This window comes from Nilaparvata lugens, chromosome 9 (genome assembly GCF_014356525.2).
Source record: "Nilaparvata lugens isolate BPH chromosome 9, ASM1435652v1, whole genome shotgun sequence".
Taxonomy (NCBI): Eukaryota; Metazoa; Arthropoda; class Insecta; order Hemiptera; family Delphacidae; genus Nilaparvata; species Nilaparvata lugens.
In genome coordinates, this window is record NC_052512.1 from 16,721,959 (window position 1) to 16,748,439 (window position 26,481).

At 34.8% G+C, this 26,481-nt stretch overlaps 1 protein-coding gene and 1 non-coding gene across 11 annotated transcripts in view; one reads left to right on the plus strand and one right to left on the minus strand.

Moving 5' to 3' along the window:
* The window catches only part of LOC111053289 (protein groucho), a 107,339-nt gene that overhangs the window by 45,816 nt on the left and 35,042 nt on the right, over nt 1-26,481 (plus strand). For 4 of the 10 annotated variants that reach the window (XM_039435571.1, XM_039435563.1, XM_039435562.1 and 1 more), the window contains exons 7-11: nt 1,870-1,902; nt 7,167-7,403; nt 14,852-14,944; nt 19,536-19,589; nt 24,799-24,948. In XM_039435571.1, the coding sequence (XP_039291505.1) occupies nt 1,870-1,902; nt 7,167-7,403; nt 14,852-14,944; nt 19,536-19,589; nt 24,799-24,948 (567 nt within the window). The remainder of the gene's footprint in view (nt 1-1,869; nt 1,903-7,166; nt 7,404-14,851; nt 14,945-19,535; nt 19,590-24,798; nt 24,949-26,481) is intronic. The other 6 variants (XM_039435564.1, XM_039435565.1, XM_039435566.1 and 3 more) reach the window with 6 other exon arrangements.
* On the minus strand, nt 18,087-18,160 carry Trnaa-ggc. Its single transcript has one exon. It is a non-coding gene; the product is annotated as a tRNA-Ala (tRNA).

Here is a 26,481-nt window from a genome sequence, read left to right on the forward strand (position 1 = left end):
CACACACACACACACACACACACACACACACACACACACCAATACCCAAAAACCACTTTTTTGGACTCAGGGGACCTTGAAACGTATAGAAATTTAGAAAATAGGGTACCCTAATTTTTTTTTTGGAAAGCAATACTTTCCTTACCTATGGTAATAGGGCAAGGGAAGTAATAGTTGTTTTCATATTTGTATTCTTGTATTTATTTTATAACCTTAAGATGGTGTGAACACTGAAATTTGTTGTTATAATTTGTATTCTTGATCTATTATTTTAATTAAAAGGGTACTATAATTTATTCTATTTTACAAACAAGAATAAGTAGCCCTGATTTCATACATTCCAATAGCATGACAAACATAATCTGTTTACTCTGATAGAATTTATGAGGACGCCAGAGAATCGTACGTCCAAAAATCGATGTGTATGTACTCTTTAAGGCTACCGTACGTTATAACATGCACATACATAAACAAAAGCCTAATCAATCATTTGTTCACATGTTATAATTTACAACTATAAAATAATTGTTGGTTGATTCAAGATTCTTTATTGCCAGAACAACTTTACATTGTATGAGCACGTCAAAAAATAATAACAATAATATAACACTTGTGAAATAAAAGAGAAATGATGATATAAAATTAAGCATTAAGATAATAGAAATCGTATAATATATGAAAATATTACAATAACAATTTGTCTTAGAAACAAACTACAATTCATATTAATAATAATTAAAAAGTTACCAAAAATTAAAAGTTACATGTTGCATAATGAGCATTGATTCTATTGAACACTGAAGATACTCATCCACCGAATAGTAGGCACTCTCTGTCAATTTATTTTTTTAAATCTGTTTGAAGATAGTTCAATATCAGTAGATAAATTATTATACAAAGTCCACTTAAATTCTGAATTAATAGTCCAATTCAAAGAAAATAATTAGAATTCGGTAAACATCTCAGTTTCTTTTGCCATGTAGAATTGCGAGGTGATATTGTGCTCACACTACAACGGGAGACTGTAGATTTGTTTTGCTGAGGGTGATGCCCACATGAGCGCTAGGCTTGTGCCTGGGTAGTGGGTGGATAATGAATAGATGAGTTGATGATAGAAAAGTAGATTTGTTTTGCTGAGGGTGAAGCCCACATGAGCACTTGGCTTGTGCCTGGGTAGTGGGTGGATAATGAATGGATGAATATATTAGAAAGGTAGATTAGTTTTGATGAGGGTGATACCCACATGGGCACTAGGCTTGTGCCTGGTTAGTGGGTGGATAATGAATGGATGAATATATTAGAAAGGTAGATTAGTTTTGCTGAGGGTGATACCCACATGAGCACTAGGCTTGTGCCTGGGTAGTGGGTGGATAATGAATGAATGAATTGTTGATAGAAAAGTAGATTTGAGTAATTTTGTTTGCAATGTAGTTGGTTTCCATAGTGAGGTCCACCTTATAATGACAGTGTTTGATTAGCAATGGTATTGCTATCCTTGTCTATCATTCAACAAAGCGGATAGCGCTATCTCTTTATCGCTTTGCTCTGTTGCCAGATCGTGTTCTAACAATGTAGAATTGATAATTAATTAACAAAATATTTCATCTTAATTATGAAAATTATTGAAAAATATAATTTCTTGTTTATAAAATATTATTGATTATTTTAGACGAGAATGAACAGTTAATATTACATCAATAAACCTGTATCAGCTACCGTCTATAGAAGGCAGAGGAATAGCAACGTTTTCTCCTATCTTTCTCCACTGCCATTATAACGTGGACCTCACCATAGTGTTGGTGGTGTGTTAATTTGTCTTTTATCTTCTGTTGAAAAAATTGAAATCTTTTGCATCTGTGTATGTTCTAGCAACAGCAGCAGCAGGGACTGCAACAATTACTAGTAAGTTTGGTTCAAAAATTAAATAAATTTCAACAATTTTTTTCCCAAACTATCCAACTTTTCAACTTTTGCATGCTGTGATGTGATTATCTTGTCAGTTTCCCACAGTGGCGCCATTTCACCAAACTGCTAGGGGGGGGGGGGAACCAAGAGGTGGAGGGGGGAAGGAATACCATCGAAGGATTAAAGGTCCTGGCTTTTTCCTCATAAATGTTACATTCGAAGATGTTATAATATGCTTCATTTTTTCCAGTTTTATACAAATGTGGTTGAAGTATCAATACAAACATTATTAGTTATAATCATGAAATATTTATTAGAAATATAGGTCTACAGGGAGGCCCTAAAGTAGGAATACACTGAAACAGATTTCTTAAAAATCATGGAAAAAGATAAATTTCTCTTTTACAATGACAATTTCAACAATTTCATTGGGGATCATATTCTAATTGGAAAATAACTTCCAGTTAGAAAGCTAAATAAACATTTATAAGCTGTTCCCATAATTCTCATCAACTCTGTACAAACATTTTTGATTGTCTGATTGTGCCATTTCCTTTGCTTTCACTGTGACATCTTGCAACTTGTTAATTCTCACGTTGAAATTTATGCAATAATTCACTTGTTGTGCCATGATCAATAATTACCCATTCTATATTCAAGCTTCGACCATACCACAGAGAAAAATATACAGTATTCTTTATTACTCCGTACCCGTATTCATATTTTCAAGGCAATTTTCCTACATTGTTAATACTGTAGAAGGAATTATACTACTGCTGTTGAAAAAGAGTATTAAATCAGTATGAGATTCTAAGGACTCGTGTAGATAGACCCGCATTTTCATTATTTTTCTGATCCTGGGGGGGGGGGGCCTGTCACCCCTAAATGGCGCCCCTGGTTCCCATCAATTTGCATGAATTTTCCTCTAAGAATACGCAAGTTTTACTGTACGGTAGATGTTTTTATAAATATCAACTTATCTATATTTGCCTTTGAATACAAGAAAAATTGGAAAATAGGGTCAAATATACAATAATCATGGAACAAGATCCAGAGGTACATTGAGAATTGAACCACACAGAACGACTATTTACAAATCTAGCTCACAGCATATGGGAAAGAAAGTATTTAATTCGTTGCCGAACTACTTGAAAGCGGCAAGGTCTATAAATACAGGTCATGACACTCATGTTCCTTATGGAGCGGCCATTATGTGGGGTCTTTATGGCGGTACATTTGAAAATCTAATCTAATTCAATTTGCTCGTAACAAAATTGTGCATGTCAAAAACAATATTCTAGTTCAGATAATATGTGAATTCAGGTTTTCAATTTTTTAATAATGAAATTTCAATAATAAATGTTTCAATAATTCATTAAAAATTGTTCTTATTCTTGTAACTCAAGGATTATGATTCAAAAGGCATTGGGACAAGGCAGAAATATGCGAGGCCAATTTCAAAAAGAGTTTCAAGTTATCGATAAATTAAATCTAAAAATCGACAGTTCAGTTCCTAGTTGGAATCTAAATATTATTATTCTGTCGGAACAATTTATTTAACAATTCAAAGCCAAGCAATATTCCTTGAACAATATCAGACTACAAAATAACAAATCATGATGTTCAATCCATAACGATAACAGCTGATAAAATTGAAAATTTGTGAACTAGGACCCCATAAAATGGCGATTTTGCAATGCATCACGGGATTGTGTCATGACCTGTATTTATAGACCTCGGAAAGCGGCTCAAACACTGACAATTCTTAGGGCAAGACTGAAAAGCTGGTTGATGGCCCAGTGTCCTTCCCTATAGTTGGCAATCCCTTATAAGCTGATTTGATAAAAATAAAATATAACTGAAAAAAATGTATTAAGATGAAAGACTCTCACGTGTTACTTTCGAGTATAATGTTCATGTTTCCAGATTTTATTGATGACTGTTTCTATATAGAATTGGACTGTAACTGACATTATTATTTGCAAGCTCTTAAATTATATTTTCACTATTTTAATAATTTATCAAGTTCATCTTTGTATATGCAATCTATAATTTTTAAATTTCTAATGTACATGACTATTGCATTTAATTGTACATGCATCACTTGCATGGTTGATTATTTCCACATATTTTTCATTTATAGCTGTATAGTGTAGGCAAGAAAGGAGATTATCAGTATTATTATTTATTTTTTAATATTTAAGTGATGAATTTCCTTTATGTATCATACTTCATTATTATGTGTCATCATTATTGTATTTTAGTATTAATAAGTAGTTGGTTATTTTCTTACACTTGCACAAGTTGTTTGTTTATATTGTTCTTTTCTTGTGGAAATAAATATATAATAATAATAATTATTATTATTATTTTATTGGCAATGCTTACTGTTTGTTCAGCCGGTGGCAAATAATAAATGAACTGAACTGAACAATACAATTTGTAAGCATTGGGGAGAAGCCTCCACCAACTATGTAAGCAAGATGTGACACTTCCTCTGAATATGTAAATGGGGAATGAAAAATGATAATAAAAGAGAACAGAATAACTAGTACTTTAATTAATTGGTACTTTCAGTTGAATATGATAATATTAATTTTGACTATTCAAAAGGTAAAATATAAATAAATGAACAAACACAATATTAAAATGAAATAAATAGGGAAGCTACTCGCTTGTTGCTAATGATTCAATCTTTGTGGTTATGAAAATTAAAAACAAAAAGATCTTATCCAGTAAACACCTACCTTTCGAAGATGGCTTCCCCCTTGGCATTCACTGGTTAAAACGCGATTTTACAGTTAGTAATAAAGAAACAAAATTAACTGAACCAATGAAAAGGTTCAGAACCTGTCTCCCTCAATAATACAATTACAGTCGAACCTCTGTATAACGAAGTCGATTATCCCAAGAAAAAATTCGCTGCCGAGAGGTATTCGTTATTGAGAGGTTCTGTCAAGAAAACTGCCACGATCCTATCAATCTTATAATATCGTATCACGGCGGTAAATAAATGAATATGGTACATAGAGCATATCATCGCGAACGTAGGTAGGGTACCTATTAGGTCAATATCAATATGGAAATTTGAAAATTCATGCCGTTTGAAAAAACATGGTTTTTGAATATTTATAGAATGTAATAAGTGAGTAAATTTATTTCCAGAAAGCTTGATTTGTACTACTAGTGGAGTTTAATCAAAGTACATACTCTGTAGCAATATTTTTCAACTCTTTATACTATTAGATGGAACGCAAAATACGGTTATTTTGTCAATAACTTCACTATAAATATCAACTTTCCTATTATTTAATGTTTCATATTTGAAAAAGTGAGTAATTTTCGGTTCAATTTTGCATTTGAATAGAAATTCATGTTCGAGAAACGACTCACATCTATTCCAACAGTCAGACGTCTGGTACACTATTTTTCAGTTTTAATCCTTGCCTGATAATTTTGAAAGCTTCTAGAACTTCTTGATCTGACGGATTCTTCTCCTCAGGTTCGTCACAGCTATCATCATCATAGTCAGTTCAAAGAATTGAAATGTGTGTCAAAAGCAAGAATGGGAAAGTCCAGTCGTTCACCTGCCTGGTCTACAATAATGACAAGCTCTTGGAACACAATTTCCAGTAACTTGCATTCAGTTTCCGACATGTGTTTCACCCTCTATTGACTGTCTACCACCCTATCTTCTTCCTACCTGAATTGCCATTATTTTTAGTCTATTGACCTTTCTTCTGAAACTAAACAATTCCTTGGAAATAACCGTCTGCTTCCAATTCACACTACACTTTGTATGTTGAAGTCAAGAGAAAACTTTGTTGTTGAGAGGTCCCAAATTCGTTAAATAGAGGTAAATAAGCAGCCAAAACTCCAAAATGTCATGGGACCAGGTAAAAATTCGTTGTGTAGAGGATTTCGTTAACTGAAGGTTCGTTATAGAGAGGTTTGACTGTATTTCTAAACTGCCCGATCTGTGAGAGAATAAAACGAAACAAGTCTATCCTTTTCCACTGGATCAGCCGGACTTTACTCACAGTCCTAACGAACGAGCTCTCCCCAAAAGATACATTTTGGGTATTAATATAAACTCAGTCAATGCCAAACATGAAAGCCATCTCGAATTGATATTTCTATCTATCGCACGAGCGCACGTTTATTAATAGAAAGATGCTAACGTTAATATTGACAACAAATAAAATAGACATCTGTCGATGACAAATGATTGTTCAAAGACAAAATTAATACTGTTCATTGAACTTTTTATTTAAAAACTCTAAAATCCTGATCATTGGGCCCGTTCTGTGTACATGGAATGTGGTAAATTGTCCCATTCACAATTTATCAAGTAAAAAGTTCCGCGTTCCATGAGAGGAATTTTGACAGATTCTGTTCCAGAAACCTGTTCCAGCTCCAAATCCTGCCCCACAGTCGAAGTGTGGTAAATGGTCCGACCTGGTACAGTTCCAACTATCTGAGCTCTCATTGGTCGACTATTGTAGTCTGCCTGCTTCTCTGCGCATGCGCTTATAGTTTGTTCACCATAGCATAGCATAGAATCCATAACCAACAATATGATGTTTGATAACCATTCATTAAATGAATTTTTCTCGATAGAAAATTTGAGAGTAATGGAATAAAAGAAATTTACACTTTTCTATACGGTAGGTTTGTAAAACAGCCTTTCTTCATTCACGCAGCTAGTAAACGACACAGTTTAGTGTAAATTAAATTTATATGTGCGCGCTAAAAGCTTGAACCAACGATTTTGAAATGGCGTTCCATGGGAACATTTTGCACTAGTCACGTGATGGAACAATTTACGATTGGAACTGGAACAATTTACTGTAGGCTACACAGAACGTACACAATATGAGATAAATATATGAATAATATAATGTGTCCCATATGACCAGGTGACAAATTTGAATAACTCACTCTAAGCAGTCAAATTTCAAACACTCACAGTACAAAACATATATAGTGAGGTCCACGTTATAATCGACAGTATTAGATTAACATTGGTATTGCTATCCTTGTCTATCATTCGACATAGCAGATAGCGCTCTCCTTCTCTAGCTCTGCAATTCTGCCAAATCCGTTTTCAACAATGTATAAATATAGTGAATTATTGAGGCGGCATACAATCGACAACGCTGTTCTTCTATCTTTCTCCACTGCCATTATAACGTGGACCTCACAATAGAATAAGTTCTCTCTGCTTTTGTCGAAATAAATGTAATTTGCCATTTTGTTAGCAACAGATGCACGCCCAGCAGTTGCCGCACTGTCCACCAGGCGGAGGTCCTCCGGGGGCGGCAGCCGGCCTACTCGGATTCCCGCCAGGGGCGGCACTTCCGCCGCATCCCGCCTCGCTGGTGAAGGCGGCAGAAATGCACGCGGCAGCTGCTGCCGCTCACGCCGCCTCACGAGGTGCTGCCTCCGCCGCCGCCGAAGCGGACGTTAAACCGCCGACCATGGCTGATGATCGACTGGTCAGTACACTTTTCACTTCTAGAATAGAATTTGGAATTTAAATAGATTTTACAGTTTAGAATAAAATATTTTCATTTGTTCAATATAGCCTAGTTCTGTCAAATTGATCACAACTATACAAATGAACATTGTCAAGTACAAAAAATCTGGTGTGGGGCACTCATACAACTTTCCTTGCCGTTATGAAAATTTATCACCAGACGCTAGTGTTTCCGCGCATCTCAAGTCTACTATTCAAAGATCCAAGCCAGCTGGTGACAGGAAAATAACGCTGGAGACACACAAAGTTTGTATCTTTTCATAGTGAATGATTTAATGGAATCAACAGTTGCCAACAGTTTGCAATTGAAATAATAACATTTTCTCGGATTTCAAGCTTATTTTTAATTTCAGGTGAAAATGTTACTAACATTAATTGTAGAGATTTTCATTCTCAATCTTTTCCAATTGGAATTTTTTGTTTAAATTGTACCTAAAGCCTGATAATTGGGAATCTAAAATCAAACTTTGCATAGATGGGGCGGAGCTACTGGAATTTTCACAGATATGGGACTTGTGGCAGTTGATAGAGCTTATCAATGTCTATTCTAGGTATAGATTTGATCAAAATCGTTGGAGCCATTTTCGAGAAAATCGCGAAAAACCCTGTTTTTGACAACATTTTCGCCATTTTAGCCGCCATCTTGAATCGCATTTGATCGAAATTGTTCGTGTCGGATCCTTATATTGTAAGGACCTTAAGTTCCAAATTCAAGTCATTCCGTTAATTGGGAGATGAGATATCGTGTACACAGACGCACATACACTCATACACACACACACACATATATACATACATACAGACCAATACCCAAAAACCACTTTTTCGGACTCAGGGGACCTTGAAACGTATAGAAATTTAGAAATTGGGGTACCTTAATTTTTTTCGGAAAGCAATACTTTCCTTACCTATGGTAATAGGGCAAGGAAAGTAAAAAAATCTCTTCAATATTTAATATAATAAATCAAATCCTGGGTAAGCGGGCCATTCACTATCCGACAGATTGTTCCAACTCTATTATCCATTGGGTAATATAGTTACTGTAGTTCCAACTTCTTTGGCACTTGACACTGGGGAAACACAAGTACCCACGTTAACGCATGCGCTCTGTATTGAATAGTATTCCATAGAGAGTATTCCATACATACTATCTTTAGTGGCGTATCCAGGGGGGGATATGGGGATGTATCCCCCCCCGAATTGGAACCTGGATTTTTTTGTAGCTGGCTCAGCCACAAAAATTAGCATATAATGTCATATTTTTGTTATATTGTACTATGTAAGTCGAGAAATATAATATAAGGGATCAGAGAAGAGCAATTATAATAATAATGAGCTTTTTTTTATAGACAGTGAGTGGTGTAATCTAGTGCACAGGGACTAGGTAATAGAGAAATACAGATAGCACTTCAAAGTTGGTTCACTTTATACCATCTATTATTATGAAGAAAATCAATATAGCTTATTATTGCTCTAGTTGATCATAGTATATTCAGTTCCATGCATATCCTTGAACAAAGCTCAAACAGCTTCTTCTAGAGAACACCCCCGAAAATTTTAAAGTTATGATGAATGGGCTTAGTTCCTGGACAGGAGGGACACTATAGTTGAAAAAAAAGTTTTATCCCCCCCCCACCTCAAACAATGTAAGTTTGAACACTTAAGTTAGTTGAAACTCTCTATAAACTCCAAAAACCAATACTAAAAATAATATGCTTCAAGGAGAATCAATTCCCCACGAAAATTATTTTCAAGGACAGTAAAGTACTGAGTGTAAGACAACTCTACATCCAGGCTACCATCACGCGAATGAGGAGAAACAACGAACACATAAGACTGGCAGATCATAACCATCAAACAAGGCAGAGAAACACGCATTCAATAGTACCAAGGATAAACACTACATTTGGGCAAAGAAACTACATATATTTGGGACCAAAAATTTACAATTCAATACCAAGTTACATTAGGGAAGAATTCAATAGACACAGGTTCAAGGAAAGTTTATTTTCCTGGTTGGTTGATATTGGAGTGGAAAATTGTGAAAATTTAGACTGTAAATATTGAAACTATTTATTCTTCATTGTTCTCTTTACTTTTTTCATTTTTCTAAAAATAACCTTTCTTATTATTATCCTTAATAGAACATTAATATTTATCTACTAATTTCATAATTTTGTTTGTAATGTAAATTTTTACTAATTTTATTATAAAAAACTTTAATCCCATATCAGTGAATGAAGTTTGTAAATAGTAATTATAACACGCAATAAGCAACTAATTACTTATACCCCAACACATATAATTTATAGTGGGGTGTATATTTATTCATTGAAATTATCATTTATTCATTGTTGAAACACCGCTGATTTATGTAGTTGCATTACAATACTATATTATCAATATTCTAATGTTGCATTCAATCTTCATTGTAATTAATAAGTTTTCATAATATGTGAAATTTGTTGCATAATTAGCTGTTGTACTTTAATTTATTGTAGATTCGTATATAAACTAGAATGTATTGTAACTTACTTGAAGTAAAAATCATGTGAATTTGAAAAGAAATGGTTATTCAAGTTAAAACTAAACCCATAAAGTTGGTTGAAATAGTGCTTTATTGGAGCCAAAATTGAAGCATTCTAGCTTGTTATCAAATAATGAGTAGGCCTTCTACAAAAGCACTTTTTGTTAACAATTGAATGACAAATAAAATTATACTCCATCCCATTCTATTTGGTATTTAATGAAAAACACATAGGCCTATGATATTTTCAAGGGAAAATCGAAATAAGTGTTCTACTGATCACCAAAAAAACTTGAATGGAAATTTCGTAAAATCTAACCAAATTGAAGGTATATTTTCAAAATTTTCCGGGGGAGAACCCCTGGACCCCCCTTTGGTGGGGGTGTTCCATACCGCGTGGCACGACATTGTAAAGGTGGGTTTTGTGTGTGTGTGTGTGTGTGTGTGTGTGTGTGTGTGTGTGTGTGTGTGTGTGTGTGTGTGTGTGTGTGTGTGTGTGTGTGTGTGTGTGTGTGTGTGTGTGTGTGTGTGTGTGTGTGTGTGTGTGTGTGTGTTGTAACATATTTAATTTGGATTGATAAATAAAACTCCCTAGTTGAAATATTTATAGGTCTAAGTGAAGTAATTGGCTAATATCGCCAAAGAGATAACGTAAAGATTAGATAATATCAGACGTCCTGGCTAAACTGTACAACAGCCTAAGAGGAATGGAAATAATTTTTGCTACTATATAATATTATATAAAATATTGAAAATTGAGGTTAGGCTTAAACATTTAGTGATCGGCGACCTAACGATCGACCAAGCCATACAACGTAGAATCTGACCAAACACCTTGGCAGAAATTTATTGTGGCAAAACAGTATGCAATTTGAGGAACTAAAAGTCTCACGTGGCTAATTATTGTAATGTATGAAACAACTAATAATCTATAAAAAATTACTTAGCATGTAAAGAGCATATTTAAAAACCCAACAAAAATAATTAAATGTATTAAGGAAGTAGGAGGTTACTGGGCGCATGAATACTGTAATAATTTGCATGCACCAATCAAATAGTGGCAATTGACAGGCGGCAATAGTGAGCCGATTCAAAAATATTTGTATATATTTCTACAAATAATAAGAATTTATAAAAAATTGTTGTATAGTCTATGTTTTGGATATGGCCCGAAGGCAAAGAAATTATTAAATATATAACATAAGTAATAATTTAATAATTTAGTATGGTCTATTTGAGCCTTGAATGGCGGAGGAATAGAATATTCAATTTTTATGCAAATTTGGAAATCAGAAATGAAAGTTGTAAAATTGAGAAACGAGAACCACACTCGCCTGCCAACTACCACCATGAGAGGTCACCAAAAATTATAGAGCGTAATACCTTGCTATATCTTGTAATAATTTAAAATTAAATTGAATTACTAAATTTCTTATAAGACTTTGTGATGCTCTTATAAAGCAAAAGTCATTTTTAAATAAATTTTTAACCCCTTGGAAGAGACGACTCCGGCTACAATAATCCAGGACCACCAGGAGTTGGATCGACATCAGCAGCTCATAAGAAAATTCCGACACGTGAGTGAAAAATATTGAAATAGTGATAGGGCGCCCTCAGTGCTTCGAAATTACATAAGAATCAAAGCTAGCTCGTCGAAAGGGTTTCTTATAAATTAAGAATTTGGTAAAAATACTTGCGCAAGTAAATGTAGTATAAAAGGCATTTTATTAGAAGATAACGAATCAATCCATATATCAGAAGATTCATCAATCAAAGGAGTCTAAGATCTAGGCTGTTAATACAATATTCATATGATCATTAATTTCTGCAATATAATTTGCGATAGTTTATTGTAGCTCTGATTCACTAGATGAATTGCTCTATTTATTCCTTCAGGTGCCGAATCTCGCACCCTGAGTTAATATATATATTTATTACAAAGAAATCTATTAGATACTATAGAATTTGATATATATTTGGATTACTAGCTTGTCAATTTGTCATGCTGACCTAAGAATTTAGTCTAAAATAGAATTATCCAAGTCGACAGGTATTAGCAAGCTGATATCGCAGCTACATGCAAATAAATGCATATGATCATAAAAATGAAAGCACATGGTAACGTTTCGTGCTATAAAATTTAAAGAATAGTATTTAGCCTGTGATATTTTATTGATTTCGATTGTTATTTTTATCTTATATTATATATTTTTTGTCGCTCTATATATTTTTGCTCTGATTTATTTTTTGAGATATTTGTTAATATATGTATCAAATTGTTTATGGTGTGCGATTTATTTTTATACCACAATACTATAGGATAAGTATTATATATATATATATATATTTTAATGAATTAGCAGAATTATTGTGGAAGCTCATATCTGAGCCTATCAAGATTTTTATGAGACTGTATCCTATTAAAAACCACGACCTGATTTTTATAATTATTAAAATATTTCATGCTCTACCGACTGATGCCAAGCAGGAGGCTAATCGTTATTTAACTATAAAAAATAACGTGACAGTGTGTGTGTGTGTGTGTGTGTGTGTGTGTGTGTGTGTGTGTGTAAGGTTGAGTTCAAAGCCACTGATCAATTCCATTAGGTTTTTTTTATGTTCAGTAAAAAACCGGATCACAGATTAGTGATCACAGATGAACCACAGAATGGAAAGTCGGCTAGTATCTTGGCGCCATAATCCGCCATCTTGAATGAAAGTGTAGAATTGTAATACAGCAGTAGTTTCAATTTCTAACAAGATGATGCAGTCATTTGTCGTGGTCTTGGTGCACTCAAATCTTGGTTAGATTGATACCTTCCATTTTGTGTGTATTCTGTGGCTGAACGGTTGCTCATGAGTTGTGACTGACAGATGTTTCCCCTGTTGATCATATTTTGTAAACAGAACTAGAACTTAACCTATTCCATTGTAATAAATTAAAATGGAAAACCATCAGGTGATTCGAGTAGTTTTAGATGCTTTGTAAAATATTTCAAATGTTATTGAATTTATGTAATCATGCATTTCTCTGCTCCCAAATACATAATGGATTCAATTATTTATAAACAACCTCGTATTCAGCCATGTCTGTTTACGTTCTACTCTATTTACGTTCTTTTCCATTGGTGGAAAGTATGATTAACTGATCAGTGAACGAACCGGATATGACGTATTTTTTTTCTTATCAGTTAGACCAAAGACCTTGAAGAGGTATAAACGCACAATACCTATGCCTTCCCAATGCTAGCTCTTACGTGAAATTAAAGGTTCCATTGAGGTATTTCAGCACGAGATATTATATAATACATATTTTTTGTAATATATAGATCACAACAATTTTCAAGATCTTTAGTATGTAATAATCTTCCAGGCTGTCACTTAATGGCCGATTTCAATTCCAAATAATCTAGCGCTGCATGTGAGTCTATGCATTGTTCAATGACAAAACAGTACTTCGTTCAGAGCCACGTTCACTCACCGATCTCATCGTTCACTCACCGATCAGTGGCTTTGAACTCAACCATTGTATTATGAGTTAATATTTTTTCTATAAGTTTTATCGAGTTTCATCTTTCAAATAGTTTCTATTTGTTGATTCAGAACGTGGTACTGAACTGATGACATCATTGGTTGAGTTCAAGATGGCGGATTATGGCGTCAAGATACTAGCCGACTTTCCATTCTGTGGTTCATCTGTGATCAGGTTTTTTACTGAACGTAAAAAAACCCGATGGAATTGATCAGTGGCTTTAAACTCAACCAATCATGATGTTTTATTTTCTAGTAGTTTATATAGATTCTATATCTAACAAGAAAGAATAGGTCTAACAAGATTGCAATAGGAGCCATACCCTAACCACTGATTTAACCAATATTGACGAATATTGTCTAATAAGGCTGATTCTAGTCTGATAAGATTAGAGTTCTTCTTAGATTAGATTCTAGTTTGATTAGATTAGATAAGATTAGTAGTTCTGTGAACAGTAGACCTCACGCAGTATTCTCATCCACAAGTACCTGATTGAAACTATAGACCTTAAGGAAATACAGCAATAGACTTGCTTCTCCACACATCTGTGTAATCACTTGTCAGCTGATTTATGATGAATAATTCTATGGTCTGATTTTTACTCTAATATTGGCTCATGAAGGAGGCTCCTTTTGCCTTCTATATTATCCTTGAAATGCAAAATTTCCAAAAACCTTGTATATACGTCGACGCGCAATTAAAAGAGGAACATACCTGTCAAATTCCATGAAAATCTATTACCGCGTTTAGACGTAAATGCGCAACATATAAACATTTAAACATTAAGAGAAATGCCAAACCGTCGACTTGAATCTTAGACCTCACTTTGCTTGGTCAATTAGAGTTGTTTATTAATATTACAATATTTGCTGGCTTATACACTAAATTACATTAATTGACGGTATTGCTAATTATTCAACGAATTTTACAAAGTACAGTAGTCTAGTCTTATTAGATCAGATTGGATTAGATTAGAGTTCTTTATTTATATATGTTACAATATTTACTCGCTTATACACCAATTTACATTAGATGACGGTATTGCTCAATGAATTTTACAAAGTATGAACAATTAATCAATAAAAATAGAGACAATAATATAATATTGTGGTGTAACTCCATAAATCGGCGGTTTTCAACAAATAATTGTCGATTCTCTGGAAGGGATACAAGATAATATCCTTCCCACCAACACACGACCGGGGGAGGTACAGATTATGATCCTCTGATACAGATTAGATGCGAATTTTGTAATTATATCATTTTGAAAAGATGGTGTGTCGATTGAATTATTTTGTCATCAAATTGCACACAATATTTAAATTAATTGAAATAATTATTTTTGCAGAGAAGTCCAGCAGCATCACCTTCCGAAAAGTATAGAACTAGATCTCCAGACCATGACTCAAAACGACGAAAACATGACAAACTACAATCACATGTAAGAAATTCATTTCAATAAATAAATTAATGTTTATTCTCACAAAAAACTAAAATCATCACATCAATTACAAAAAAAATGATATAGTTTTCAATTACATACAATAGTTAGTAACAATAAAAATTTCTTATAATGTGAAAATTTCTACATGTTTAGTGTTCTCTGTGTGGAAATTGACCTAATCTACAATGATGGAATATTCATTAGAAGTTGCACTTAACCAACTGCTGGAATATTATCTCACTTACTTACTCCTCGGCTCTACAACCCATTGAGGGTCTTGGCCTCACGCAATATGCCTCTCCATTCGTCCCGATTTTGAGCTTTCCTTCTCCATCCTCTGATACCCATCTGCCTCAAGTCATTCTCCACGTCGTCAATCCAACACATTCTTGGTCTTACCCTCAGTCTTCTTCCTCCAGGATTCATTCTGTGGACTTTCTTTGCGCTCCTTGAGTCATCCATGCGCTCCACATGTCCTAACCAACCTAGACGTCTCATTTTTATTCCAACTACAATGTCTGGGTTGTTGCAGAGCTCTCGCAACTCTTTGTTAGTGCGGATCCTCCACTCTCCATCACTATAGGTGGGTCCGTAGATTTTTCGGAGGATCTTTCTTTCCCAGACATTGAGTATGGTCTCGTCCCTCTGAGTAAGTACCCAGGTTCCTGCACCATATAGTACGGCTGGTCTCCATCACTATAGGTGGGTCCGTAGATTTTTCGGAGGATCTTTCTTTCTCAGACATTGAGTATGGTCTCGTCCCTCTGAGTAAGTACCCAGGTTTCTGCACCATATAGTACGGCTGGTCTCCATCACTATAGGTTATGACAGTTTTGTAAACTTGCACTTTTAGCCTTCTTGAGATAAGTCGGGAATTGATAAAAGTTTTTAAAGCATAATAACATCTATTCCCAGCTGATACTTTAGCTTTGATATCTATTGGGACTTCGGTTTTTTTTGTGTTATTACAGCTCCCAGATATTTGAATTCCTCAACCTTCTCAAAACTACTGTCTCCATACACAAAACGTCTTTCATTAACTTTGGTATCTTTTCTACTATTGTGCATATATTTTGTCTTATTATTATTCATTTTGAGACCTGTTTGCTTGGAATATTATCATTGTATAATATGTGAACATTGTATATTGTCATTGTATTAAAAACAATATAAAAGCATGAAGTACCCTTCTATTTAAAACTTTTCAAACTTTAAAACATTTCAAAGGGTAATTCATATTTTAAAATTGTTTTTAATAATTTTAAATTAGATAACCCATACAAGTAGAGTGATTTTAATTATTTAAAATATCCAATGAAAGCTACCCAAATAGCAGGAAGATATTCAAGCAATAAGCTTATTGTAGAAAATATTGGTCAATGTATTTACAATATTGAAAATTATTTTTTAACGTTTTATAAACATTTTTTTGAAACGAACTTATATATATATATATATATATATATATCAATAAATATCTACCAAAAATATTGTAAAATATTGCAACAATATGTCGGAAATACTTTGTAGATATTTTTTATACAAATATTGTTTTGTTTAATATTGCAAAAATATTGTAATTTTACGAAAAACAATATTTTCAAGAAAATATTTTCCATATTGTAAAAATATTTAGATAATGTTAGAAACATATTTACTTATCAATATTTTTCACAATATTGAATAATATATTAATATTTGACCGAGCGAAGTGAGGTATAAGATTCAAGTCGACGGTTTGGCATTTCTCTTAATGTTTAAATGTTTATATGTTGCGCATTTACGGCGAAACGCGGTAATAGATTTTCATGAAATTTGGCAGGTATGTCCCTCTTTTAATTGCGCGTCGACGTATATACAAGGCTTTTGGAAATTTTGCATTTCAAGGATAATATAAAAGGAAAAAGGAGCCTCCTTCATATTATATTATTGTCTCTATTTTTATTGATTAATTGTTCATACTTTGTAAAATTCATTGAGCAATACCGTCATCTAATGTAAATTGGTGTATAAGCGAGTAAATATTGTAACATATATAAATAAAGAACTCTAATCTAATCCAATCTGATCTAATAAGACTAGACTACTGTACTTTGTAAAATTCGTTGAATAATTAGCAATACCGTCAATTAATGTAATTTAGTGTATAAGCCAGCAAATATTGTAATATTAATAAACAACTCTAATTGACCAAGCAAAGTGAGGTCTAAGATTCAAGTCGACGGTTTGGCATTTCTCTTAATGTTTAAATGTTTATATGTTGCGCATTTACGTCGAAACGCGGTAATAGATTTTCATGGAATTTGACAGGTATGTCCCTCTTTTAATTGCGCGTCGACGTATATACAAGGCTTTTGGAAATTTTGCATTTCAAGGATAATATAAAAGGAAAAAGGAGCCTCCTTCATACGCCAATATAAATGTGCGTACAGATTTACGCGCTGCGAACATGAGCAATTCACTTTTAATCAGCTGACTATATCTGTATTTTTACAGAAACGGTAAGATACAGATATAAAAAGCTTGGCATCAGATGATTAATAGTGAATTGAATTTTATCACAGCAATTCACTTTTAATCAGCTGACTATATCTGTATATCTGTATTTTTACAGAAACGGTGAGATACAGATATAAAAAGCTTGGCATCAGCTGATTGAAAGTGAATTGTTCATGTTCGCGGCGCGTAAATCTGTACGCACCTTTAGAGTAAAAATCAGACTATAGAATTATTCATCATAAATCAGCTGTCTAGTGGACTATAATACTACCCGTTCAAAAACATCGAACATCTTGAAAATGTATCTTTCCATCAACGTTGTAGCCAGACCTGATAAAAACTCACACTCACATTCCGGGACGACACATCACGGTACGATAAGACAGAAAGCTCTATGTTTATTTAGGTTTTTAGGACATCTTAAATTGATAAATTATCTATTAATTTTTGAGAATACATTATAACAGGTCAATGTAACTTACTGAGCGCGAGGTCTACTGTTCACAGAACTACTAGTTTAAAAATATGTTTTTGCTACTTGGGTAAACACAAATAAAACTGAGGACTCCTGCTACTGCAAACATTGACCGTAGAACTAAATAGCAGGAGGAAATTTGTTGAATTAAACTGCCCAAGAACTGTGCCCAACCGGGAATCGAACCCGGTACCTCTCCATTGCCAGTGGAGCGGCTTAAACCCTTCGCCCACCAGGCACTCTAATGAAGCTTAAATAGTTTTAATAATTATTATTAAACGAAAATCCCAATTAAATGCTGTAAATCATCCCGAAGACTTCTGCTGCTGAATATTGACAGAATATTGTAATTTCTCAGTAATTTTCATCTTTCAAATAGCTTTCATTGGATTTTTGAATTAATTATTAGACAGTAATAATATTCATTCAATTGTTCATCATTTAATGAAAAAAAACCTTGAAGACAATTTTAAAGAAACCTGAAGCGTTTGATACTAGGAGTTTGTATAGTGAATTAGATATTCAAACAATATATATATATATATATATATATATATATATATATATATAAAAGCGAAATGGCACTCACTCACTCACCGACTGACTGACTCACTCACTCACTCGCAGAACTGAAAATCTACCGGACCAAAATCGTTCAAATTTGGTAGGTATGTTCAGTTGGCCCTTTAGAGGCGCACTAAGAAATCTTTTGGCAATATTTTAACTCTACGGGTGGTTTTTAAGGGTTTAAAGTTCGTCTTTTAGCATGTACATTCTTCTTATTCTCTTAACTATAATTGAAAAATGTCCATATCATATGTTAATATAGAACTATAATCTAGATAGAGTATCTATTCGAAACAGTTGTTAACTGGTAACTAAATTAAAAATTTTGTCAGGTTGGCATTAAGTTGAGTTGACTTTGTTAGGTTGGCACCAAGTTGAAGATAGAAATGCATTTATCGCGGAAAAATTGATTGGGCACTGCTACTTCAATCAGAACTATTCCTGGGAATATTATATTACTAGCCGTCAGGCTCGCTTCGCTCGCCATATCCGTTTAGCCAGACGTTTAGTCTGGACCCCCGACTGGATCGTCCTAACATATGATAAAAATGCTGAAATGAAAAATGCAGGCGAGCGAAGCGAGTCTGCTGATCTGATTCTTGGAAGATCCAGTCGGGGGTCCAGGGGGCGGAGCCCCCTGGCTAGACGGATATGGCGAGCGAAGCGAGCCTGACGGCTAGTACCATCTATATATATCAGTTGCATAAGACTCGAGTAGGCCTACTATTTAGTTGCAACCTTTCCATTATTTTCAAGCTGAGACATGATTACTACTGTGCGTGGACAGAATATTTTCACAATATCTAAATTAATCGAAAATCCTAATCAAACGCTGTAAATCACCCGAAGACTTTTGCTAATGCAAATATTGACAACAGGGTAAACAGATAGAAGGATTTACAGCATTTAATTTGGATTTTCGTTTAATAATAACTATTAATTCATTAGCATATGAATAATTGCAATATCTCAGTAATTTTCATATTAATCGTTGAGAGTATCAGTTTTCTTCTGAAATTTAATTTTCTTCTCTTTATAATTTTTCAGGACAGTGATGGGGAGAAGAGTGACACCGAGTTAGTAGTGGATGTCGCAAACGAAGTAAGTATTCTAAACAACTATAGTGAGGTCCACGTTATAATGGCAGTGTTTGATTAGCAATGGCATTGCTATCCTTGTCTATCATCCAACAAAGCGGATAGCGCTATCTCTTTCTCGCTTCGCTCTGTTGGCAGATAGTCTTTTAACAATGTAGAATATCTATCTAGCGTATGGCAAAAGACAATTAAATTCTAATAGTAAAATGGGATGGGTAAAATTATGTACCACATTTATGTGTTCATATATCAACAACGAATGGATTCGTCTCAGTCATAGATTTTAAAACTATAGGCAAACAATTAATACATTTAAATAAGCTATTGACTCTGGTGTGGCTTAAGCTGCGTACACATATACGCTCTTCCAACCCGCACCGAGCACGCTCCTCCCTCGTACCGCCCTCGTTCCTCCATCGAACTACAGTCGCGCCGCCCACGCACCCATCATGAACGTTATGGAAGATGTTAGATCTTCTCGCGTTCCACTGTTGCTCCCCGGTCGATCATCAATCGCTCTGCTGGAGTGACGTTCGGTTGCGGAGCAGAGCGAAAGTCTGTACGCACCTTAACAGGAAATCGTCAGGTCCACCCGTGTATGCTGTTGTTGGACACTCTTCGACGATGTCCGTCACTGTCTGAACAGCGCCACACTCACAAAATGGTGTTGTTGCCTCCTGATGGTGCTGTTGCGGGGTGTAATGTTAGTTGGCCTCCTCGTGGTGCACCCTGGATAACGCAAAATGGACTAACGCATACTGGCGGTCAGACAAACGATTGTTCTCCTGACCATACAAGACACAACTCTCCTTTTACATTATAATTAGACAGACTATATCTTAATATGTATACACACTCACCCAACAGTCCTTTTAAGGACTACCAGACAAGAAATCTAGTGCCTTCTGTCCGAATTTGCCACTTGAACATAGAGAGTATAAGCTATTCTAAGAGCCAGTATTTATCAATGTAGAATAAATGGTTAATCAACAAAATATTCCATATAAATTATGAAAATTCATTAAGAAATTATTAAAAAATATAATTTCTTGCTCAATAAAATATAATTGATGATTTTAAACGAGAATGAATATTACATCATAAACCTGTATCAGCTACCTTGGACGCCATTGGCAAGACAGAGGGATCGGCAACCTTGTTCTCCTATCTCTCCTGTGCCATTATAACGTGGACCTCACAATATGATGGTTCGTAACCCATATAAAATTGAAGATCCATCCATCTCTTGTTATATTATCTTTCTGATAACTGTTGCCCTCGCCTCGTATGGGCACCACGCACAAAAAATGTTGTATGGACACTCTTCTACCTTCTTGTTCTATGGTGAGGTCCAAGTTATAATGGCAGTGGAGAAAGATAGGAGAACAACGTTGCCGCTCCTCTGTCTTGTCAATGCCTTCTATAGACGGTAGCTGATACAGGTTTATTGATGTAATATTAAGGCCCGCCGCAAAGTAGACCCACGCTAATCCATGACAAGCAACCCACGCCGTGGAATGTTTTGTAAACCATTGCTAGGCTCGCAGTTATAATTTTGATTAGCAGTTATTGCTCGCAGTTATAGATGATTGATTATTGATTATTAACCACAGCCTCCTCTTATACTGTTCATCAGAGTAAATCCTAACTGTATGGCGAGATATGGGTCTGAAAACGACTAATGGCTGCTGGGGTTGGTGTATCAAAAATGCTAATCAAAAACTAATCTCCTTTAAGACATACTGGCAACAGGACAGCCCGAGTTCAAAGCAGAGAAAATTCGAGAGACAATACTATATTGCCCTATTACCGTAGGTAAGGAAAGTATTGCTTTCCGAAAAAAATTAAGGTACCCCAATTTCTAAATTTCTATACGTTTCAAGGTCCCCTGAGTCCAAAAAAGTGTTTTTTGGGTATTGGTCTGTGTGTGTGTTTGTGTGTGTGTGTGTGTGTGGTGTGTGTGTGTGTGTGTGTGTGTGTGTGTGTGTGTATGAGTGTATGTGCGTCTGTGTACACGATATCTCATCTCCCAATTAACGGAATGACTTGAAATTTGGAACTTAAGGTCCTTCCCCTATAAGGATCTGACACCAACAATTTCGATCTGATGCAATTCAAAATGGCGGCTAAAATGGCGAAAATGGTGTGTGTGTGTGTGTGTGTGTGTGTGTTGTGTGTGTGTGTGCATGAGTGTATGTGCGTCTGTGTACACATATCTCATCTCCCAATTAACGGAATGACTTGAAATTTGGAACTTAAGGTCCTTACGATATAAGTATCCGACACGAACAATTTCGATCTGATGCAATTCAAAATGGCGGCTAAAATGGCGAAAATGTTGTCAAAAACAGGGTTTTTTGCAATTTTCTCGAAAACGGCTCCAACGATTTTGATCAAATTCATACCTAAAATAGTCATCGATAAGCTCTATCAACTGCCACAAGTCCCATATCTGTAAAAATTTCAGGAGCTTAGCCCCATCAATGCAGATAGATTCCCAATTATTAGGCTTCAGATACAATTGGAACGAAAAAAATCAAGTGGAGTAGATTGAGCATGAAAATCTCTACAATTAATGTTCAGTAACATTTTCACCTAAAATTGAAAATAAGCTTTAAATTCGAGAAAATGTGATTATTCAATTGCAAATTATTGTTGATTCTATTAAATCATTCACTATGAAGAGATAGCAGACCTCATGTGTGTCTCCAGCGTTATTGCCCTGTCACCAGCTGGCTCAAATCTTTGAATAGTAGACTTGAGATGCGCGGGAACACTAGCGTCAGGTGATAAATTTTCATAACGGCAAGGAAAGTTGTGTGAGTACGCCACACCAGATTTTTTTAGTTATTAATTGCATTGCAAGCAATCAATTGTTCATTTTTAATAGTGTATAAAAATTGAATTCAATGAAGCATGCAATTTATAGTCTACACAGCAAATGATTTTTTACCAAGTTACATTGAGATATTGAATCGCATGCGTCATAGCATGCAATTTATAATCAACTCGACAGCTGATTTATAATGAATAATTCTATAGTCTGATTTTTACTCTAATATTGGCGTATGAAGGAAGCTCCTTTTGCCTTCAATATCCTTGAAATGCAAAATTTCCAGAAACCTTCTATATACGTCGACGCGCAATTAAAAAAGGAACATTTCAAAAAGGAACCTGTCAAATTTCATGAAAATCTATCACCGCGTTTCGCCGTAAATGCGTAACATATAAACATTTAAACATTCAAACATTTAAACATTAAGAGAAATGCCAAACCGTCGACTTGAATCTTAGACCTCACTTCGTTCGGTCTACAATAAAGGAAATAACTGGCTTGTACACATACGGAATAGGAAAATTATGTTTGACGCATCATCACCTCTCAACTACTGGACTAATTAACTTGAAATTTTGCATATGGATTCTTAATCAACCGAGGATGGTTATAGGCCTATTTTCAATTCTTCAAGATTTCATCACTACGTCAAGTTTTCAGTTTGTCAAGTTTAAAAATGTACCCTTGCGAAGCACGGGTTACCTGCTAGTCACAAATAATGAAACGTCAGTTTGTCAACTTTTTAATCGGGGGAAGTCGGGTTAACAAGGCAATTCAAACGAGCAGATCTACCATACAATAGATCATGGCAATTTTTCAGTTTGTCAAGTTCATAAATAGACCTTTGAGAGGAGCACAGGTTTCCTGCTAGTCTATAATTATAATAAGAGAGAGTAGGGTTGTCTTTGTTCGTTTGTTCTCATCAAAACATGTCAACTTGTGGATTGCATACCGGAAAAACGGGAATGATTTAGTTCTCCAAATTTTGAAGATATATTCTAAAAATATCGATCTCGTCCACCTGGAAGCCCAAATTTCAATTTTCCTTCTAGATTTTTCAGAATTGATGTTCAAATTCATCTATCCTACCGTACATGAAGTTCCATAGGCTACATATTGTTGCAGCCCAAAGTGTGTTTTTTATGAGGAGGTTGTAATGCTGTTACAAGACAACATTTTCGAACGGCAGTGTAGCGCAATGGTAAAACGCTAGCTTACGGAGTGATGGTTCCTCGGTTCGAATCCCGATGCTTCCCAATTTTTTTGTTCTTAATTTTTTCCCTCAACGTATTATCAATTATTTTTTGAAGGAATTTGTTTTCATTACAATTGAACTTGGATTTTATCAAATAATTATTTTTAATGTAAAATTTTGCCACCAGTACAAATGAATTGGACATAGTCTTCATGTTGTAGGCCTATCATTGAATTTCATAAGAAAAACATGAATAGATCACAATAAAATAAGTAATTATTTATATTCTTAAGTTATAATGTACTATCAGACACGAATTCCCAGTGAAACGAGTATTTTAGGTATTTTGTTTGGAATTGGGAAAACAAAAGGCTGCCTGATTCAAATTGAGGAGGATCTTAATCGAACTAAAATTTATTGATGTATTGGAAAAATCAATATGATTCTGTGAGGTTTTCGAGTATTATGTATTCTTCAGTTTTCTATACTATAATAAAGGAAAGAACTGGCTTATACACGTAAGGAATAGGGAACTATGTTTGACGCATCATCACGTCTGAAATATACTCAACTAATTAATTTGAAATTTTGCATATAGATTTTTAATTAACCGAGGATGGTTATTTATGGTTATTTATGCCTATTTTCAGTTCTTCAAGACTTCATTACGTCAAGTTTTCAATTTGTCATGCTTCCAGTTGTTGTGCAGAAGCAGCTGAACATTTCTTTTTAAAGGGACACTAGATGATAGGTATGATTGGGGATCCTATTCGAATAAAAATAACTGATGTTCTGTTGCATCAAAACCGCACCGATTTCTCAAACCTTTCAAAAGTTATTCTCATTCAAAGATACTGATAAATCATCCATCTATCCATCATCTTTATTATAATAATGGAAAGAGCTGGCTCATACACGTACGTGATGTAGGGAAATTATGTTTGACACATCATCACGTCTGAACTACTGGACTGATTGATTTGAAATTTTGCATAAAGATTCTTCATTAACCGAGGATGGTTATAGGCCTATTTTCAAATTTCGAATTCTTTATTACGTAAAGTTTTCATTTTGCAGTTTCAAAATAGACCCTTGCGAAGCACGGGTTACCTACTAGTATAATAATAAAAGTGGTTGCCAATTGCAATTTGTGTTTTCAAATAAAAAATTGATTGGTTTCAGGAGACAGACTCGCCCCACCATAATGGCGACATCAGGGAGAACGGATCGGAGAAGGTGATTGGGGTGGCTGGCATCAAGATGGAGCGACCTGGTAGTCGTAGCGGATCCTGCAGCTCCAACAGGAGTACTCCCTCCCTCAAGAGCAAAGATGTCAGTTGATTCACTCAATCTCAACTAACCAAACTCATTAACACATATAACACCATCATTATTGAACGGAAATCCAAAATTAAATGCTGCAAATCACCCCAAAGACTTCTGCTACTTCACACGGCATGAAACCCCCGTTCAAGCGCTGATGACTGTCTATAGTTCCCCAAGCGAAAATGGGTCTCTCAAGGTCAAAGCTTCCTCTTGACACCACCACTCGTCTCTACCAACACTGTTGCCACTTTGTACTAAGGGTGGCTAGTAAGAGAGAAAGTGAATGTGTGTGAGATTGATTGAGTACTTTATTTATGTAAATTACAATATATACTGGCTTATACACTTTGATGCAATAGCTTAAATTACATCACTCCACTTCCAATTGATTATTATAAAAGTCTTCAAGTAACCCTTATGAAGTAATAGCTCAGTTTATAAATAGTTGTATTTATAAAGAAAAATCGAATCATGATTATAAAATTGGATTTCTTGATGGCATGACTCAAGAAAGAGTTATACATTATACATAACAATATTCTTTCCTCCATTTCATGATGTTGAAGAAGATAGCGGAGGAGGTGAGGAGGTAACGGGGGATGTTATTGTTCTAACTTCAAAGAATGACACAATAGAACTTTTGAACCTGACGTGCTCAAAAGAATTTGTGACGGGTAGTGACGGAAAAGAGGAAGAGGGAAGGTATGAGAAGGAAAGAGCGATGTTCAGGGTGTAGAAATATAGTCAGTGTATATAGACTGGTAGAGTGAGGGGTGGTCACCAGTGGCAACATTGCAGTGGCCTTGAAAGACCCATTTTCGTTTGGGGAACTATAGTCAGCTGACTGCAGTGAAGACAACAAAAGTAACATGTAAAAAGTAGCGAATAAATTAGGGTACAAACACACTGAAAGCGGAGCGTGATGTTGAGGAGCGTCGTGAACAATATAATTCAATTAAAATTAATTTTATTTCCAGAAAGTACCTTTTACAATATATTGCCTGAAAATTACTCCCTCTAATATGGAACAAGTCCGTGTTTAGAGGAGGAGTCAATACAACAATAGACACAATACAAGAAAGAAAAAGTTGACTTTCTACTGCTGTAGTTTACAAGCATAAGCTATTCAATAGTATCTTACGTAACAAGGACGGGAAGGGGCCTTTTGCAGGCGAGAATGATGTATGTTTCTAGTCGAGGCGTTAGCCGAGACCAGAATTTCATTCGAGCACTACAAAAGACATTCACGTCCAAGTAACGTACACTATTTTTTGTCATCTGAAGAAGAATAATTGAGAAATAGAAAACAGTAACTGCTTGTGCTGACGTTACTACATGCATTCCATGAACATAACCTAGTTTAGAAATTCCAAATCAGGAATTTTGTGGAAGTTGACAAAACTTCCACCTGGAGCGCTGAAGGTGTTTTTTTAGCAGTTTTGCAGTTCCTATTTCGGAACTAGGAAACATACTCGACTGTAAAGAAAACATATGGTTTCATTCTTAGATAATTTATAGAATAGACACGCTGGGAAGCCT